The 20230-nt window shown below is 39.2% G+C and overlaps 1 protein-coding gene across 1 annotated transcript in view; it reads right to left on the bottom strand.

Annotated features, from left to right (window-relative positions):
* Positions 1-20230, bottom strand: part of SUGCT (succinyl-CoA:glutarate-CoA transferase) — a 790246-nt gene that overhangs the window by 685072 nt on the left and 84944 nt on the right. The window contains 1 exon segment of the mRNA XM_059934212.1: positions 4788-4931. Within this exon segment, the coding sequence (XP_059790195.1) occupies positions 4788-4931 (144 nt within the window).

The raw sequence follows: 20230 nt of genomic DNA, 5'->3' as shown, positions 1-20230 counted from the left end.
ATAGCACTTCCCATTTACATAAAGCAGATTTTAATCATTTTGTGGTTTGGTTTTTAGATCTAAAATCTACAAATGTTATCTTAAGTTGACAAACTAAGTGAAGTTAGTCAAGATTTCTCTAATACGAAAAGTTATAATAATTATGATAAAATCATGTCAATAACCATCTTTTTAATCTCAGCATATTTCTAACATTGTGAAATATTTTTTCAATAACCTAATAAAATTAATGCTACTCATCAGTAGAATACTTTCTAATAGACAAAGAATTTGCCATATCCTTTGTTGCACTAGAACTTCAAAACAACCCAGTATGTTAGTATAGTGAACATTTGTTGATTGGCTCCCCATCATCCTTTTCCCCTTCCTCTGGCCAAAAAATAACTCCACCATTCTTCAAGGAAATCACCTCTCCCCAGTCAAAGCCATGTGGTTTGGGTGGAGTTAACCCTGTCCCTTGTATCAGGAATGGCTTAAGCCAATCAATATACTTTATCTTTCAGGTCTCATTAATTGGTTCAGAAATAGTTCACTTAACCCAGTCACTCAACAGTCACAGTCTTGTGTTCTGGGACTTCTAGGAAAGGGCACTTCCTTTTTCTTCCATGGGAACTACTGAAAAATTCAGAAACTTTCCTGGGTGGTACAGTGGAAGGATGTAAGATCTGGAATAAGAATTGTTAAAACTTTAGCTCTTCACAATGAAGAATGGAGAAAAGGGGAGAGACCAGGAGAAAGGCAGAAAGCACAGAATAGGAATGAAAACAGGAAAGGAAAGAAAGACAAGCAAAAAAAAAGACAGAGAAAAGAGATGCCCAAGGCTAGAGAAGCACGCATGAGAAGAAAAGAGAGAGTCCAGAGCCAAAGAACAGGGCAGAGGCAAAGAATCAAAGAAGAACAGAGCTTAGGCTGTAGTGGGTTCAGAGAATGGAAAGGCTCTTATCACCCATTGTGTTGCACTTCAGGAAGGCTTCAGCATAAATTATTACCTGTACCACTGCCCTTTGAAACTCTCTAACACTGTTCACAGCTCAGAAGTCATTCTGAATGTGGCAACTGTAGCAAGTATCCAAGGAGACATAGTCTTTGGTTGAAAGACCATCACCTAACAGAAATTATAAACAGAAGCCTTAAAAAGTTAAAATCCAGATTCCTAAGCGTGATATATGAGGCCCAACCACATTCTGCAACCCCGTTAGGGAACCACAGGGAACTATATATCACCTCCAACTTTCCCATACAACTTGGCTGCCTCTACTAGTAAACTCGGAACAGCTGTGTCACCTCCCACCCCAAGCTACCTAGCACAGAGCCTGGGATACAGTTCATGCTCAGTGGACTAGAGCTGAAACAAAAAATCCAGTCATCCCATGACTCCAAACGCTATTTTTTCTCAAAATTCTCATATTTCAACAAAAACACTTGTCCATCAGGTTAAAGTCCATGATGGCTTTCACTCAGTGGATCTAAACATGATTAGATAATGACCCAGAAGAGCCCACTTTGTTGCACTCTCTTACTGTAGCTCTTGGCATGCTTTTGGGAGGTGGGGGCAGTCTTCCTATGTGTTTCCTTATTACTGAGTGCTCGTTTTCTTCCCCTGCCTCTTACTCAATTTGCCTTCTCCCCTTTAGCTTCACCACAAGAAAGCTGGAGCTTGCCAGTCCCTCAATGTCAAAGCTTTTCCTTCATTAAGCAGGGGAAAGAGAATGATTCAGGATGTCAGAAACCAGAGGTCTTGCTGTGACTCTGCTGCTCAAGTAGGTCAACCTCTCTTAGCCTCAGTTTTCTTATAAGTAAAATGAGAATAGAAATACCTGATCTACCTACGTACCTCCAATGATAATTATGAGAGCAAAATAAAATAGTAGATGTGTAAGCGCAAAGCTCTAAAATAAGGCATAACAGATTTTTATTGTTAAAAGGTAGTTAATGACAATGGCCAAGATATAGAAACAACGTAACTGTCCATCAATGGATGGAGAGATAAAGAAAATGTGGTATGTACATACACTGGAATATTATTCATTCATAAAAAAGAAGGAAATCTTGCCATCTGCGACAACATAGATGGATCTTGAGGGCATTATGCTAAGTGAAATAAGTCAGACAGAGAAAGACAAGTACCATGTGATCTCACTTATATATAAAATCTAAAATTTTTTGAAATTTTTATTTAAAAACTATACCAAATTCATAGCTACAGAGTACAGACTGGTGGTTGCCAGAGGTGAGGGATAGGGAATGGCCAAAATGGGTGAAGGGCGTCAAAAGGTATAAACTTGCAATAATAAAATAAATGTCATGGGGATGTAATGTACAGCATGGTGACTACAGTTAGTAACACTATTCACATATTTGATAGTTGCTAAAAGAGTAGATCTTAAAAGTTATCACAAGAAAAAAAATTTTTGTAACTATATATGGTGATGGATGTTAACTAGACTTATTGAGGTGACCATTTTACAATACACACAAATACCAGATCATTATGTCTACGCCTGAAACTAATATAATGTTGTATGTCAATTATAAAAAGGTAGCTAATGAGCCTTAAATACACTAATAATTTTAGCTACCTTTGACCGGGTTAGCTACAGCACAATAGGTTAAATCACTGCTACCATGTTTGGCAAAAGCAAATCATTTCATCATTAGTTGTTTATCAAGGACTTATCCTAAGTCGATGATTTTCTACTTTTTTCTATTTTTCCCTAAGCAAGTTTAAGGGTTATGAGGCATACCCATTGGTAACAGTGATTCTCTGATTGATCTCCAAAGATTGTTAGACCTGCTATTTGACAAATATTGGGCTGGGCTTTGAGGATACCGCTATAAGCAAGAACAAACATTATTCCTGCACACATGGAATTTACAGCCTCACGGAGCAACATGAACAACAAATATAGACACACACCCAAAGTGTGCATGAGTTTGCATTTACTGTACCCTCACTTTGAAACAGCCCTACCAGTGATTCCACCCACCTCCATGCCCACCCCCATGGAACCACACACCTCCAGATTGTGAATCACTGTGTTAGGTGCTAGAAGAGAATTCAACTCTATAATACTCTACAAGAGAATTTTTTCCAAAGCTAATTAATTCGTCATTGACAAATTATAAGAAAAGCAGTCTAGGTAGAGATCTGAAGACCTAAGCAGAGCCCCAAATGCAGGACCAGCTACATAATTTGTAAGTACTAGTGCAAAATGAAAAATGTAGGGCCTCTCATTCAAAAAATATTAAGAATTTCAAGGCAGTGACAGCAGAGCATTTAAATTAAGCCTAGTGCCTTCTGTGACTGCATAGGTCACACACCTATGAAATCTTCACGGCTTCCATATTTACTGGATGTGCAATTTTACCCAATCACTTAACCTACCTCGGGTTCCTTACAGCTATAAAATTAGCGGAGTAAGGAAAAAACTTTCAGCTTCTTCCCAGACCTGACATCTGCTTCTCTGTTAAGAAGAGAGATCATTCATTTGGAGAGAGTTCTTTCACCCTTTTATTATAACCATTAAAACTCTGACTGTGACTCAAAGCTAGTGTTGAAAACTCATAAATAGTATTTCACCTTCAATCATATTAATGTTGTTTTACTTCTATGCACTACCTTAATTTTGTCTAAAAAAAAAAATCTCCAAAGCAGAGTTCCAAGATTACTGTTTTCCCATGTATGCCATTTAAATCTGAAATTCCCAACTGAGGTCTTTGTCTATGAAGTAATATTTCCCACAGTAAAATGTCTCCTTGCACAAGTTAGATATTTTCTTTTTTTCCCCTCCTTGAAAAATTACCTATTCAAAATCAACATCCACATATGGTACAGCATCTAGGTCTGATCCAGTGAAAAGGAGGCAAAGTGTCAATCTGGGAGTGAGTTAACCCTTTTATTCCACCAGTTTAGTATTTAGCATAACATAACTGACAGCTATCTAAACCAAGGGTTCTTAATCTGGAGCTTATGGAAAGAACTTTGGGAAGTAATTAACTTGAATGGAAAAAAAAATTATATCTTTACTTTCATCAACCTCTAACTAAAATTTAGCATTTTTTTCAATTATGAATGTAGACAACAAACCACAGGAGTATTAGCAGTACCTAAGTATGACCTGATCACCAGTAAATATTCTACATATTTTCTTACATTATAGTTGCAGATATCTCAAAACATCATTTATGCTCAACACTACCTCAAAATTGCAACAGTTATTGAATCCACTAACAGATATCCTGTTTTAATGTATTAATAAAACATCATATGTACTATTATAACACAAAATTGGTTTTTACATTGAAATAATGTAATCTCTCTGTAATCCTAAGTATCTCATTCTATGCATTTAAAAACATAATTCTGAGGAAAGGTCCACAGACTTCACCAGATCACCCAAAGGGTCCATAGCACAAAAAAGATGAATAAACTCTGGTAAAAAGAAGTTACAGAGCTCACATGACAATGAAATAGAAACAACTGTACTCCTGTCTCAAAAACAGTAATAGACCTGTTCTAATAAAAACAGTCTTTAAAATTCTGGTTCAACAGCAATGTCTACGTTATAACAAAATCTTTGTGGTCCATTTATTTTAATATGACAATATCAGGGACACCAAAACAGAACAGCTTTTGCTGTTGTTGTTTTGTTTTTTTGGGGGGGTGGGGGAAATTCTGTTGTTTTGTTTTTTGTTTTTGCACATGTGACCACAGGATTTGATATGAAAAACTGTAACACAGATACATGTTTTTATGCCACTATCTAAAATGTTATTTGGATTGGTACCTGGGATGACAGTAGGTTACAATCAACGAACAGTCCTTTTCCGGTTTTATATCTTTGTATCAATCCAGCCATAATGGCTCCATATGCATAAAGGCCAGTGGCAAGATCAGTCATGGCCACTCCTGGACGAACTGGATCTCCATCCTGATTTGAGGGTTAGGTTGAGAAAAACAGAGAAACTGAAAATTAAAACCGTCATATGAGTTCACAAATATCCTAAGGTCAAATAAAAGAAAGAATTGTATATCATGTGCACACACACATACACACATAAGAAATACAACAAATTGCTGTTGTGGATATCTGTTGGTGGTAAGGATATATTTACATTTGTTGTATGTTTATTATTTTTCTGAACCCACCTCCTACCAACCAAACTAAACCAAACCAAATGAAATAAAAGATTTTTAAAAACATGTCTGAAGTTCCTTCTTAATATATTTTACATTATTTATACCAAAAAAAGTAAATAATTGAATTTGAATTTAAATGAGTTAACCTGTTGGAGAGGAAAGAGTTAAAGAAGTATTTTTTTTCTTGTTGGGTTAGGAGGTTCTCCCAGGAAAGAAGAGGGCAGAAGACCTGGTCTAATCTCCTTATAAGCATGCTAATAACTGGCAAATACACTAATGGTATTTGCTTTATAAAAAAAACCAAACAGACAGTATTTATCTATAAAAGGCTTTTAGCAGGATACTCCTGCTTTAGAATTACTATGGTAAAGAAACCTAGCATCTATAGATTTATGGGGCATAAGGCATGAGCTATGCAACTATCTGGGTATAAAATGGAAATGTTCCAATAGCCCATCAGTTTCATGTAATATGAGGTAACCCATGTACTCCATTTGAGACCTTATCTACTGCTCTGGGGTTGAGAATTTTGTTATTGTGAGACGAAAGGCATGGGGGGCCTCTCTCAACGTCCAGGAGCTCCTTCTGCTTCTCCTGTGCCTTTTGATTGCTTGAATCCTTAAAATTACAAGTAAAGCTTGATACCGATTCATGTCGGTCTTATTGACAATCCAATCCTTGACCCATATGTAAAGATATTAGAACAGTACCAGGCAAACAATAAGTGCCCTATAAAAATTAGCTATCAAATTTTTCATCAACATTATTATTAATCATTGTTGTATCAGATAGTTCCTATTTTTCACTACCTTGAATTCTGCCAAGTCTTTCATTGCACATAATGCCTAAAAAACCTATATTTCACCTAGTTTATATATTCATTCATTCACTTCCTTATTCATTAATTCCAGCTGTTGTTCAGTCATTTTCAGAAGCTAATTTTTCCTTTTCTGAAGCCCATACATAAACTATGTTAATCATCGTACAAGACAGCTAAATTTGTTTAAAGCAAGTAAGTGAGACTGTAGAGCAACTAAACTTTTTGTCCCTGCTTTTCAATACAATTTCAAGGAAGATATTGCCATAAATATTGGAAACTTCTGAGGACCTTCTAACTATTATTACTGGCAAAACTTGTAGTGGCGTGAATCCATAAATTTAAAATTAATACTGTCATTTGGATTTAAGATTATTTAATGTATTAAAAGTGAGAGGTAGGGGCTTCCCTGGTGGCGCAGTGGTTGAGAACCTGCCTGCCAATGCAGGGGACGCGGGTTCGAGCCCTGGTCTGGGAGGATCCCACATGCCGCGGAGCAACTCGGCCCGTGAGCCACAATTGCTGAGCCTGCGCGTCTGGAGCCTGTGCTTGGCAACGAGAGGCCGCGATAGTGAGGGGCCCGCGCACCGCGATGAAGAGTGGCCCCTGCTTGCCACAACTAGAGGAAGCCCTCGCACAGAAACGAAGACCCAACACAGCCATATATACATACATACATACATACATACATACATACATACATACATAAAAAGAATGTAAGCAGACAAGAATAGCATTAAAAAAATAAAAAATAAAAAAAATAAAAAAAATAAAAATTAAACAAAAAAGTGAGAGGTAAGTTCAAATTTAAGTTTATAGACATCATCTGCTTTCTTACTATAATATTAATATAATCACATTTCTTGAGAAGTTTTCTATACTTCTCAGACCAGTAGGAACAAATCATATAATAAATCCTTTATATTACATTTTAAATCTCCTGAAAAGCGGAGACTATACCCAATATTCTAAAAATATCAATACATTATCCAGAATAATAGCATGATATGTATGAACATTAAATAAATATTGTCATCCATATATGAGACAACATTGTCACTGTTAAAAATGACCATTTGTGCCAAATAAGTTTAGTGAAATACTAATTTAAAGAGGCTTGCTAACACACTTTAGATTCAAAGATATAAATAGGCTGAAAATAAAAGCATGAGAAAGGATATAGCATGCAAACAGCAGCCATAAGAATGCTGGAGTGGCTATACTAATATCAGACAAATAAACTTAAAACAAAAAAAGCTCTAGAGAAAAAGAGAGAGATTTTATAATGGAAAAGGGTCAATGCATCAGGAAGACATAACAATTAAAAGCATACATGCACCCCAAAATTGAACTACCAAAATACAAAAAGCAAAAGTGACAGATGTGGAGGGAGAAATAAACCCTTCATGAATAACAGTAGGGATGTCAATACTGAAATATGAATAGTGAGCAGCACAACTAGATAGAGGATCAAAAAAGAAATAAAAAATTTAAACAACACCATAAACTAAGTATACCTAATAGATATAAAATGCACATTCTCAAGTGCATATGGAACATTCTCTAAGACAGACCATATCCTAGGCCAGAAAACAAGCTAAGATAAATTTTAAATGAGTGAGTTCATACAAAACATGTTCTCAGATCACAATGAAATGAAATTAGAATCAATAACGGGCATATCTGAGAAACTCAAAAATATGTGGACAGTAAACAACGTACTCCCAAAACACCAATGAGTAACAGAGAAAATTATATAAGAAATTAGAGGAGGAGGAGAGAAGATGGCGGAAGAGTAAGACGCGGAGATCACCTTCCTTCCCACAGATACAGTAGAAATACATCTACACGTGGAACTGCTCCTACAGAACACCCACTGAACGCTGGCAGAAAACGTCAGACCTCCCAAAAGGCAAGAAACTCCCCCCGTACTTGGGTAGGGCAAAAGAAAAAAGAAATAACAGAGACAAAAGAATAGGGACGGCACCTGCACCAGTGGGAGGGAGCTGTGAAGGAGGAAAGATTTCCACGCACTAGGAGCCCCATCGCGGGCAGAGACTGCAGGTGGCGGAGGGGGGAAGCTTCGGAGCCACGGAGGAGAGCGCAGCCACAGGGGTGCGGAGGGCAAAGCGGAGAGATTCCCGCACGGAGGCTCGGCGCCGAGCAGCACTCAGCAGCCCGAGAGGCTTGTCTGCTCCCCCGCCGGGGCGGGCGGGGCTGGGAGCTGAGGCTCGGGCTTCAGTCGCAGGGAGAGGACTGGGGTTGGCGGCGTGAACACAGCCTGAAGGGGTTAGTGCACCACAGCTAGCCGGGAGGGAGTCCGGGAAAAAGTCTGCAGCTGCCGAAGAGGCAAGAGACTTTTTCTTCCCTGTTTCCTGGTGCGCGAGGAGAGGGGATTCAGAGCGCCGCCTAAACGAACTTCAGAGACGGGCGCGAGCCGCAGCTAACAGCGCGGATCCCATAGCAACAGGGGCGCAGAGGGAAAAACGGAGAGACTCCCGCACAGAGGCTCGGCGCCGAGCAGCGCTCACCAGCCCGAGAGGCTTGTCTGCTCCCCCGCCGGGGCGGGCGGGGCTGGGAGCGGAGGCTCGGGCTTCGGTCGGATCGCAGGGAGAGGACTGGGGTTGGCGGCGTGAACACAGCCTGAAGGGGTTAGCGCACCACAGCTGGCTGGGAGGGAGACCGGGAAAAAGTCTGCAGCTGCCGAAGAGGCAAGAGACTTTTTCTTGCCTCTTTGTTTCGCGGCGCGCAAGGAGAGGGGATTCAGAGCGCCGCCTAAACGAACTCCAGAAACTGGCGCGAGCCGCGGCTATCAGCGCGGACCCCAGAGACGTGCGTGAGACGCTGGGGCTGCTGCTGCCGCCTCCAAGAAGCCTGTGTGCGAGCACAGGTCACTCTCCACACCGCCCCTCCCGGGAGCCGGTGCAGCCCGCCACTGCCAGGGTCCCGTGATCCAGGGACAACATCCCCCGGGAGAACGCACTGCGCGCCTCAGGCTGCTGCAACGTCACGCCGGCCTCTGACGCCGCAGGCTCGCCCCGCCTCCTCCGTACCCCTCCCTCCCCGCGGCCTGGGTGAGCCAGAGCCCCCAAAGCAGCTGCTCCTTTAACCCCGTCCTGTCTGGGCGGGGAACAGACGCCCTCAGGCGACCTACACGCAGAGGCGGGTCCAAATCCAAAGCTGATCCGCAGGAGCTGTGCGAACAGAGAAGAGGAGGGGAAATCTGTCCCAGCAGCCTCAGAAGAAGTGGATTAAAACTCCACAAACAACTTGATGTGCCTGCATCTGTTGAATACCTGAATAGACAACGAATCATCCCAAATTCAGGAGGTGGACTTTGGGAGCAGGATATATTAATTTTTCCCCTTTTCCTTTTTTTTTTGTGAGTGTATATGTATATGCTTCTGGGGGAGATTTTGTCTGTATAGCTTTGCTTTACAATAGCTTTATTTTACTTCACTATATTATAGCTTCTTTCTTTCTTTTCTTTCTTTCTTTCTTTCTTTCTTTCTTTCCTTCCTTCCTTCCTTCCTCCTTCCTTCCTTCCTTTCTTTCTTTCTTTCTTTCTTTCTATTTTTTCTCCCTTTTACTCTGAGCCGTGTGGACGAAAGGCTCTTGGTGCTTGAGCCAGGCATCAGGGCCGTACCTCGGAGGTGGGAGAGCCAACTTCAGGACACTGGTCCACAAGAGACCTCCCAGCTCCACGTAATACCAAACGGCAAAAATCTCTCAGAGATCTCCATCTCAATATCAAGACCCAGCATCACTCAATGACCAGCAAGCTACAGTGCTGAACACCCTATGCCAAACAACTAGCAAGACAGGAACACAGCCTCATCCATTAGCAGAGAGGCTGCCTAAAATCATAATAAGGCCACAGACACCCCAAAATACACCACCAGACGTGGACGTGCCCACCAGAAAGACAAGATCCAGCCTCATCCACCAGAGCTCAGGCACTAGTTCCCTCCACCAGGAAGCCTACACAACCCACTGAACCAACCTTACCCACTGGGGACAGATACCAAAAACAACGGGAACTACAAACCTGCAACCTGTGATAAGGAGACCCCAAACACAGTAAGATAAGCAAAATGAGACGACAGAAAAACACACAGCAGATGAAGGAGCAGGATCAAAACACACTAGACTTAACAAATGAAGAGGAAATAGGTAGTCTACCTGAAAAAGAATTCAGAATAATGATAGTAAGGATGATCCAAAATCTTGGAAATAGAATAGACAAAATGCAAGAAGCATTTAACAAGGACGTAGAAGAACTAAAGAGGAATCAAGCAATGATGAAAAACACAATAAATGAAATTAAAAATACTCTAGATGGGATCAATAGCAGAATAACTGAGGCAGAAGAAAGGATAAGTGACCTGGAAGATAAAATGGTGGAAATAACTACTGCAGAGCAGGATAAAGAAAAAAGAATGAAAAGAACTGAGGACAGTCTCAGAGACCTCTGGGACAGCATTAAACGCACCAACATTCGAATTATAGGGGTCCCAGAAGAAGAAGAGAAAAAGAAAGGGACTGAGAAAATATTTGAAGAGATTATAGTTGAAAACTTCCCTAATATGGGAAAGGAAATAGTTAATCAAGTCCTGGAAGCACAGAGAGTCCCATACAGGATAAACCCAAGGAGAAACACGCCAAGACACATATTAATCAAACTGTCAAAAATTAAATATAAGGAAAACATATTAAAGGCAGCAAGGGAAAAAAAACAAATAACACACAAGGGAATCCCCATAAGGTTAACATCTGATCTTTCAGCAGAAACTCTGCAAGCCAGAAGGGAGTGGCAGGATATACTTAAAGTGATGAAGGAGAAGAACCTACAACCAAGATTACTCTACCCAGCAAGGATCTCATTCAAATGTGATGGAGAAATTAAAACCTTTACAGACAAGCAAAAGCTGAGAGAGTTCAGCACTACCAAACCAGCTTTACAACAAATGCTAAAGGAACTTCTCTAGGCAAGAAACACAAGAGAAGGAAAACACCTACAGTAACAAACCCAAAACATTTAAGAAAATGGGAATAGGAACATACATATCGATAATTACCTTGAATGTAAATGGAGTAAATGCTCCCACCAAAAGACACAGGCTGGCTGAATGGATACAAAAACAAGACCCATATATATGCTGTCTACAAGAGACCCACTTCAGACCTAGAGACACATACAGACTGAAAGTGAGGGGATGGAAAAAGATATTCCATGCAAATGGAAATCAAAAGAAAGCTGGAGTAGCAATTCTCATATCAGACAAAATAGACTTTAAAATAAAGACTATTACAAGAGACAAAGAAGGACACTATATAATGATCAAGGGATCGATCCAAGAGGAAGGTATAACAATTGTAAATATTTATGCACCCAACATAGGAGCACCTCAATACATAAGGCAAGTACTAACAGCCATAAAAGGGGAAATCGACAGCAACACAATCATAGTAGGGGACTTTAACACCCCACTTTCACCAATGGACAGATCATCCAAAATGAAAATAAATAAGGAAACACAAGCTTTAAATGATACATTAAACAAGATGGACTTAATTGATATTTATAGGACATTCCACCCAAAAACAACAGAATACACATTTTTCTCAAGTGCTCATGGAACATTCTCCATGATAGATCATATCTTGGGTCACAAATCAAACCTTGGTAAATTTAAGAAAATTGAAATCGTATCAAGTATCTTTTCCGACCACAACGCTATGAGACTAGATATCAATTACAGGAAAAGATGTGTAAAAAATACAAACACATGGGGCTTCCCTGGTGGCGCAGTGGTTGAGAGTCTGCCTGCCAATGCAGGGGACACGGGTTCGAGCCCTGGTCTGGGAGGATCCCACATGCCGCGGAGCGGCTGGGCCCGTGAGCCACAACTACTGAGCCTGCGCGTCTGGAGCCTGTGCTCCGCAACAAGAGGCCGCGATGGTGAGAGGCCCGCGCACCGCGATGAGGAGTGGCCCCCGCTTGCCGCAACTAGAGAAAGCCCTTGCACAGAAACGAAGACCCAACACAGCCAAAAAAAAAAAAAATTAATTAATTAATTAATTTAAAAAAAAAAATACAAACACATGGAGGCTACACAATACATTACTTAATAATGAAGTGATTACTGAAGAAATCAAAGGGGAAATCAAAAAATACCTAGAAATAAATGACAATGGAGATACGACGGCCCAAAACCTATGGGACGCAGCAAAAGCAGTGCTAAGAGGGAAGTTTATAGCAATACAAGCCTACCTCAAGAAACAGGAAACATCTCGAATAAACAACCTAACCTTGCACCTAAAGCAATTAGAGAAAGAAGAACAAAAAAACCCCAAAGCCAGCAGAAGGAAAGAAATTATAAAGATCAGGTCAGAAATAAATGAAAAAGAAATGAAGGAAACAATAGCAAAAATCAGTGAAACTAAAAGCTGGTTCTTTGAGAAGATAAACAAAATTGATAAACCATTAGCCAGACTCATCAAGAGAAAAAGGGAGAAGACTCAGATCAATAGAATTAGAAATGAAAAAGGAGAAATAACCACTGACACTGCAGAAATACAAAAGATCATGAGAGATTACTACAAGCAACTCTATGCCAATAAAATGGACAACCTGGAAGAAATGGACAGATTCTTAGAAATGCACAAACTGCCGAGACTGAACCAGGAAGAAATAGAACATATGAACAGACCAATCACAAGCACTGAAATTGAAACTGTGATTAAAAACCTTCCAACAAACAAAAGCCCAGGACCAGATGGCTTCACAGGTGAATGCTATCAAACATTTAGAGAAGAGCTAACACCTATCCTTCTCAAACTCTTCCAAAATATAGCAGAGGGAGGAACACTCCCAAACTCATTCTACGAGGCCACCATCACCCTGATACCAAAACCAGACAAAGATGTCACAAAGAAAGAAAACTACAGGCCAATATCACTGATGAACATAGATGCAAAAATCCTCAACAAAATACTCGCAAACAGAATCCAACAGCACATTAAAAGGATCATACACCATGATCAAGTGGGGTTTATCCCAGGAATGCAAGGATTCTTCAATATACGCAAATCAATCAATGTGATACACCATGTTAACAAATTGAAGGAGAAAAACCATATGATCATCTCAATAGATGCAGAGAAAGCTTTCGACAAAATTCAACACCCATTTATGATAAAAGCCCTGCAGAAAGTAGGCATAGAGGGAACTTTCCTCAACATAATAAAGGCCATATATGACAAACCCACAGCCAACATTGTCCTCAATGGTGAAAAACTGAAACCATTTCCACTAAGATCAGGAACAAGACAAGGTTGCCCACTCTCACCACTATTATTCAACATAGTTTTGGAAGTGTTAGCCACAGCAATCAGAGAAGAGAAAGAAATAAAAGGAATACAAATCGGAAAAGAAGAAGTAAAGCTGTCACTATTTGCAGATGACATGATACTATACATAGAGAATCCTAAAGAGGCTACCAGAAAACTCCTAGAGCTAATCAATGAATTTGGTAAAGTAGCAGGATACAAAATTAATGCACAGAAATCGCTTGCATTTCTATACACTAATGACGAAAAATCTGAAAGTGAAATTAAGAAAACACTCCCGTTTACCACTGCAACAAAAAGAATAAAATATCTAGGAATAAACCTACCTAAGGAGACAAAAGACCTGTATGCAGAAAATTATAAGACACTGATGAAAGAAATTAAAGATGATACAAATAGATGGAGAGATATACCATGTTCCTGGATTGGAAGAATCAACATTGTGAAAATGACTCTACTACCCAAAGCAATCTACAGATTCAATGCAATCCCTATCAAACTACCACTGGCATTTTTCACAGAACTAGAACAAAAAATTTCACAATTTGTATGGAAACACAAAAGACCCCGAATAGCCAAAGCAATCTTGAGAACGAAAAATGGAGCTGGGGGAATCAGGCTCCCTGACTTCAGACTATACCACAAAGCTTCAGTAATCAAGACAGTTTGGTACTGGCACAAAAACAGAAATATAGATCAATGGAACAGGATAGAAAGCCCAGAGATAAACCCACACACATAAGGTCACCTTATCTTTGATAAAGGAGGCAAGCATATACAGTGGAGAAAAGACAGCCTCTTCAATAAGTGGTGCTGGGAAAATTGGACAGGTACATGTAAAAGTATGAAATTAGAACACTCCCTGACACCATGCACAAAAATAAACTCCAAATGGATTAAAGACCTAAGTGTAAGGCCAGACACTATCAAACTCTTAGAGGAAAACATAGGCAGAACACTCTATGACATATATCACAGCAAGATTCTTTTTGACCCAGCTCCCAGAGAAATGGAAATAAGAACACAAATAAACAAATGGGACCTAATGAAACTTAAAAGCTTTTGCACAGCAAAGGAAACCATAAACAAGACCAAAAGACAACCCTCAGAATGGGAGAAAATATTTGCAAATGAAGCAACTGACAAAGGATTAATCTCCAAGATTTACAAGCAGCTCATGCAGCTCAATAACAAAAAAACGAACAACCCAATCCAAAAATGGGCAGAAGACCTAAATAGACATTTCTCCAAAGAAGATATACAGATGGCCTACAGACACATGAAAGAATGCTCAACATCATTAATCATTAGAGAAATGCAAATCAAAACTACAATGAGATATCATCTCACACCGGTCAGAATGGCCATCATCAAAAAATCTAGAAACAATAAATGCTGGAGAGGGTGTGGAGGAAAGGGAACACTCTTGCACTGTTGGTGGGAATGTAAATTGATACAGCCACTATGGAGAACAGTATGGAGGTTCCTTAAAAAACTACAAATAGAACTACCATACGACCCAGCAATCCCACTACTGGGCATATACCCTGAGAAAACCATAGGTCAAAAAGTGTCATGTACCACAATGTTCATTGCAGCTCTATTTACAATAGCCAGGACCTGGAAGCAACCTAAATGTCCATCGACAGACGAATGGATAAAGAAGATGTGGCACATATATACAATGGAATATTACTCAGCCATAAAAAGAAATGAAATGGAGGTATTTGTAATGAGGTGGATGGAGTTAGAGTCTGTCATACAGAGTGAAGTAAGTCAGAAAGAGAAAAACAAATACAGTATGCTAACATATATATACGGAATCTAAGGAAAAAAAAAAAAAAAAGGCCATGAAGAACCTAGTGGCAAGACGGGAATAAAGACACAGACCTACTAGAGAATGGACTTGAGGATATGGGGAGGGGGTGGGGTGAGATGTGACAGGGTAAGAGAGTGTCATGGACATATATACACTACCAAATGTAAAATAGATAGCTAGTGGGAAGCAGCCGCATAGCACAGGGAGATCAGCTCGGTGCTTTGTGACCACCTAGAGGGGTGGGATGGGGAGGGTGGGAGGGAGGGAGATGCAAGAGGGAAGAGAAATGGGAACATATTGTATATGTATAACTGATTCACTTTGTTATAAAGCAGAAGCTAACACACTATTGTAAGGCAATTATACTTCAATAAAGATGTTTAAAAAAAAAAAAAAGAAATTAGAAAATATCTCAAGATGAATGAAAATAGGGGCACAACATACCAATATTTATGGATGCAGCTAAAGCAGTATTTGAGAGAAATTTAGAACTGTAAATACTTATATTAAAAAAGAACAAAGATCTCAAATCAATTACCTAGCCTTCCACCTTAAGACACTGAAAACAAGAAGAGTAAACTAAACCCAAAGCAAGCAAAAGGAAGGAAATACATATTGGAGCAAAAAATAATGAAATGCAGAATAGAATTCCAATAGAGAAAATCAACAAAATAAAAAGTTGGCTCTTTGAAAAGATCAGTAAAACTGACCAACTTTTAACTGAACTGTCCAGGAAAAAGAAAAGAGAAGCATTCAAATTACTAACATCAGGAATGAAAGAAGGAACATCACTAACAACCTTGCAGAAATAAAAAGTATTACATGGGAATACAATGAAAAATTGTATACCAACAACTTTGATAATCTAGATGAAATGGACAAATTCCTAAAAAGACATAAACTACTGAAACTGACTAAAGAATAAATAGAAAAACTGAACAGACATATAACAACGAGAGAAATTGAATTAGTAATTGAACTTCCAACAACAACAAAAAGCTTTTTTTAGCTTTGCTAGTGAATTCCACCTCTTTACAAATACTTCTGAAACCTGGAAGAGAAGAAACACTTCTCAACTCATTCTATAAGGCCAGTAAAAACTGAGGTCAAGCCACACAAAAACATCAAAAGAGGGGCTTCCCTGGTGGCGCAGTGGTTGAGAATCTGCCTGCCAATGCAGGGGACACGGGTTCGAGCCCTGGTCTGGGAAGATCCCACATGCCACGGAGCAACTGGGCCCGTGAGCCACAATTACTGAGCCTGCGCGTCTGGAGCCTGTGCTCCGCAATAAGAGAGGCCGCGATGGTGAGAGGCCTGCGCACCGCGATGAAGAGTGGTCCCCACTTGTCGCAACTAGAGAAAGCCCTCGCACAGAAACGAAGACTTAACACAGTCAAAAATAAATAAATAAAAGAATGTGAATTTCTTTAAAAAAAAAAAAAATAACATCGAAAGAAAATAAAGCTATAGACCAACATCTCTGATAAATGCGAACACACACCAAAAAATCCCAACAAAATACTAACAAACTGAATCCAGCAACATATAAAAATGATTATACACTATGACAAATCAGGATTTTTCTCAGGAATGGAAGGTTAGTTTAACACTTTAATATCAATCAACATAAGCATATGATAAAACTCAAAACACTTCATGATAAAATACTCAACACCAACACACTAGGAATAGAAGTGAAATTCTTCAATCTCATAAAGGGCAAATGTGAAAAAACAAAAAAACAAAAAAACAGCTAACTTCATAGTTAAAGGTGAAAGACTGAATGTTTGGCCCCATTAGGAACAAGACAAGGATGTCTGCTCTCATCACTCCAATTAAACATTATACTGGAGGTTTTAACCAGTGTAATTAGGAAAGAAAAATAAATAAAAGGCTGGAAAGAAATAAATAAGACTATCTTTATTTGCAGGTGACATAATTTTGTATATAGAAAATCCTAAGAGGGGCTTCCCTGGTGGTGCAGCAGTTGAGAATCCGCCTGCCAATGCAGGGGACACGGGTTCGAGCCCTGGTCTGGGAAGATCCCACATGCCGCGGAGCAGCTAGGCCCGTGAGCCACAACCACTGAGCCTGCGCGTCTGGAGCCTGTGCTCCGCAACAAGAGAGGCCGCGATAGTGAGAGGCCCGCGCACCGCAATGAAGAGTGGCCCCCGCTCGCCACAACTAGAGAAAGCCCTCACACAGAAACGAAGACCCAACACAGCCAAAAATAAATAAATTAAAAAAAAAAAAAAAAAAAAAAAGAAAATCCTAAGAAATCCACCAAAAAAACTGTTAGAACTAATAAGTGAGTTTAGCAAGTTTGCAAGATACAAGGCATTATACAAAAATCAATCTTATTTCTACACAATAACAATAAATAAACCAAAAATGAAATTAAGAAGCAATTTCATTTACAATAGCATCAAGAAGAATAAAGTACTTAGGAATAAATTTAACAAAAGAAGTATAAATTTAAACTCTGAAAACTACAAAATATTGTTGAAAGAAATTAAAGAAGATCTAAATAAATGGAAAGATATCCCATTGTCATGACTCAAAAGACTTAAAATTGTTAATACTGCAATACTCCCAAGTTGATCTACAGATTCTGTACAGTTTCACCTGTTGAAATCCTAGGTGCCTTTTTTTGCAGAAATAAAATCTGATCCTAAAATTCATATGGAAATTCCAGGGACAAAGAATAGCCAAAACAATCTAGAAAAAGAAGAACAAAGGTGGAGGACACATACTTCCCAAATTTAAAACTTACTACAAAGCTACTGTAAACAAGGCAGCATGGATGGCACAAGGCAGATATACAGACTATGGAAATTCTCACCTTCAATTCAGTTTTGACAAGCATACCAAGATAATTCAATGGGGAAGGAATAGTCCTCAAAAATTGGTGAAAAGAATGCAAAAGAATGAAGCTGGACTCCCTCCTCACACTATATACAAAATTAACTCTAAATGGACCATAGACCTAAACATAAGAGCTAAAACTATAAAACAAAAGAAAATATAGGAGTAAATCCTCATGATCTTCAATTTGGCATTGATTTCTTAGATATGACACCTAATAGCAACAAAAGAAAAAGATAAATGGTACATCATGAAAATAAAGATCACATGTGTTTCAAAGTAAATGATCAAGGAAATGAATAGATAAAAAATGGGAGAAAGTTTTTGCAAATCACATATCTGATAAGGAACTTATAAACAGAATTTATAAAGAATACTTACAACTCAATAAGAAGACAAATAACCATTTTTTAAATGGGCAAAGAATTGAATAGACATTTCTCCAAAGAAGATCTACAAATGGTCATTAAGCATATGAAAAGATGTTCAGCATCATTAGCCATCAGGGAAATGCAAATGAAAACCACAATGTGCTTATAACTCAAAACAATAAAAACAACCCAATTAAAAAATAAGCATAGGGTTTAAATACACATTTCTCCAAAGAAGATATACCAATGGCTAATAAGCACATTGAAAGATGCTCAACATGATTAGTCACCGGGGAAATGCAAATCAAAACCACAACGAGAGGGCTTCCCTGGTGGCGCAGTGGTTGGGAGTCCACCTGCCAATGCAGGGGACACAGGTTCGATCCCTGGTCCGGGAAGATCCCACATGCCGCAGAGCAACTAAGCCTGTGCAGCACAACTACTGAGCCTGCGCTCTAGAGCCCACAAGCTACAGCTACTGAGCCTGTGTGCCACAACTACTGAAGCCTGAGCGCCGAGAGCCCGTGCTCTGCAAAGAGAGGCCGCCACAGTTAGAGGCCAGTGCACTGCAATGGAGAGAAGCCCACGCACAGCAGCGAAGACCCAACACAGCCAAAAATAAATAAATAAAATAAATAAATTTATAAAAAAAAAAACCACAACGAGATACCACATCACACCCACTAGAATGGCTATCATGAAAAAGAGAAATAATAACAAGTGTTAGCAGGGATGCGAAAAAAATCGAAACTCATATGCCACTAGTAGGATTGTAAAATGGTGTAGTCACTGTGGAAAAAGACTGGCAGTTCCTCAAAAACTTAGATATAGAGTTACCATATGACCCAGAAACTTCACTTCTAGGTAAATATCCAAGAGTATGAAAACATATGTTCTCCCAAGAAACATATGCACAAATTTCCATAGCAGCATTATTCACAATATCCTAAGAGTGGAAGAAACCCAAATGTCCATCAACTGGTAAATGGATAAATAAAGTGTGGTACAGCCAGATGACGGGATATTTCAGGCAATAAAAACAAAGTACTAATACATACTACAACATGGAAGAATTCTGAAAACAGTATGCTAAGAGAAAGAAACCAGTCACAAAATGTCACATATTATATGATATCATTTTTATGAAACATCCATAATAGGCAAAACCACAGAGAGAAAAAGTAGAACTGGGGGATAGGGGCAAGTAGGAATAGGGAGTACTGCTAATGGGCCTGGGGTTTCTTCTGGGGATGATGAAAATGTTCTAAAGTTGATTGCACAGCTCTGTGAATATACTAAAAAGCACTGAATTGTACACTTTAAATGGGTGAATTATATGGTATATGAATTGTATCTCCATAAAGCTGTTTTATTTTTTATATACCATTATAATGCTGGTAATTAAAGCAGAAAAATAGAAATAAATAAAAATATATTTAAAAAATCTTTTTAAAGGCCTGCTTAAGAACATGTATTTAGTGGGAACTCTAGAAGTTACATTTCATTCCAGGCTGCTTGGTAGTGATAATTAAAGAAGATGTACCATTTGTATTCTATTGTAAGTCAAGAGATGACTATGCTCATACTTTGGAAATCCCTCATAATCATATTCCTGTCATCTAAGAATTGTCAGCATGCCAGAGGAATAAGAAAGTGAAAATAAATTACCATTTAGTAAGCAGAAAATCCCACAGAGAACCACATTGTGGCTGTGAAGTGACTAGGTATTCCCAGGTGCAATCAGGCAGAATCAGAGAAGGGGCTGTGTGTACTCATGGAATCAAACTCCCCTTCCACATCTGGAGCTCCATAGGAGCCCTAATGCCGTGACAGTACTAACCAATGTGCCTCTTCTCCTCAAATCT

This window comes from Balaenoptera ricei, chromosome 9 (assembly GCF_028023285.1).
Source record: "Balaenoptera ricei isolate mBalRic1 chromosome 9, mBalRic1.hap2, whole genome shotgun sequence".
Taxonomy (NCBI): Eukaryota; Metazoa; Chordata; class Mammalia; order Artiodactyla; family Balaenopteridae; genus Balaenoptera; species Balaenoptera ricei.
Note: the sequence above shows the minus strand (reverse complement) of the source record. Positions and strands in the feature narration are given on the sequence as shown.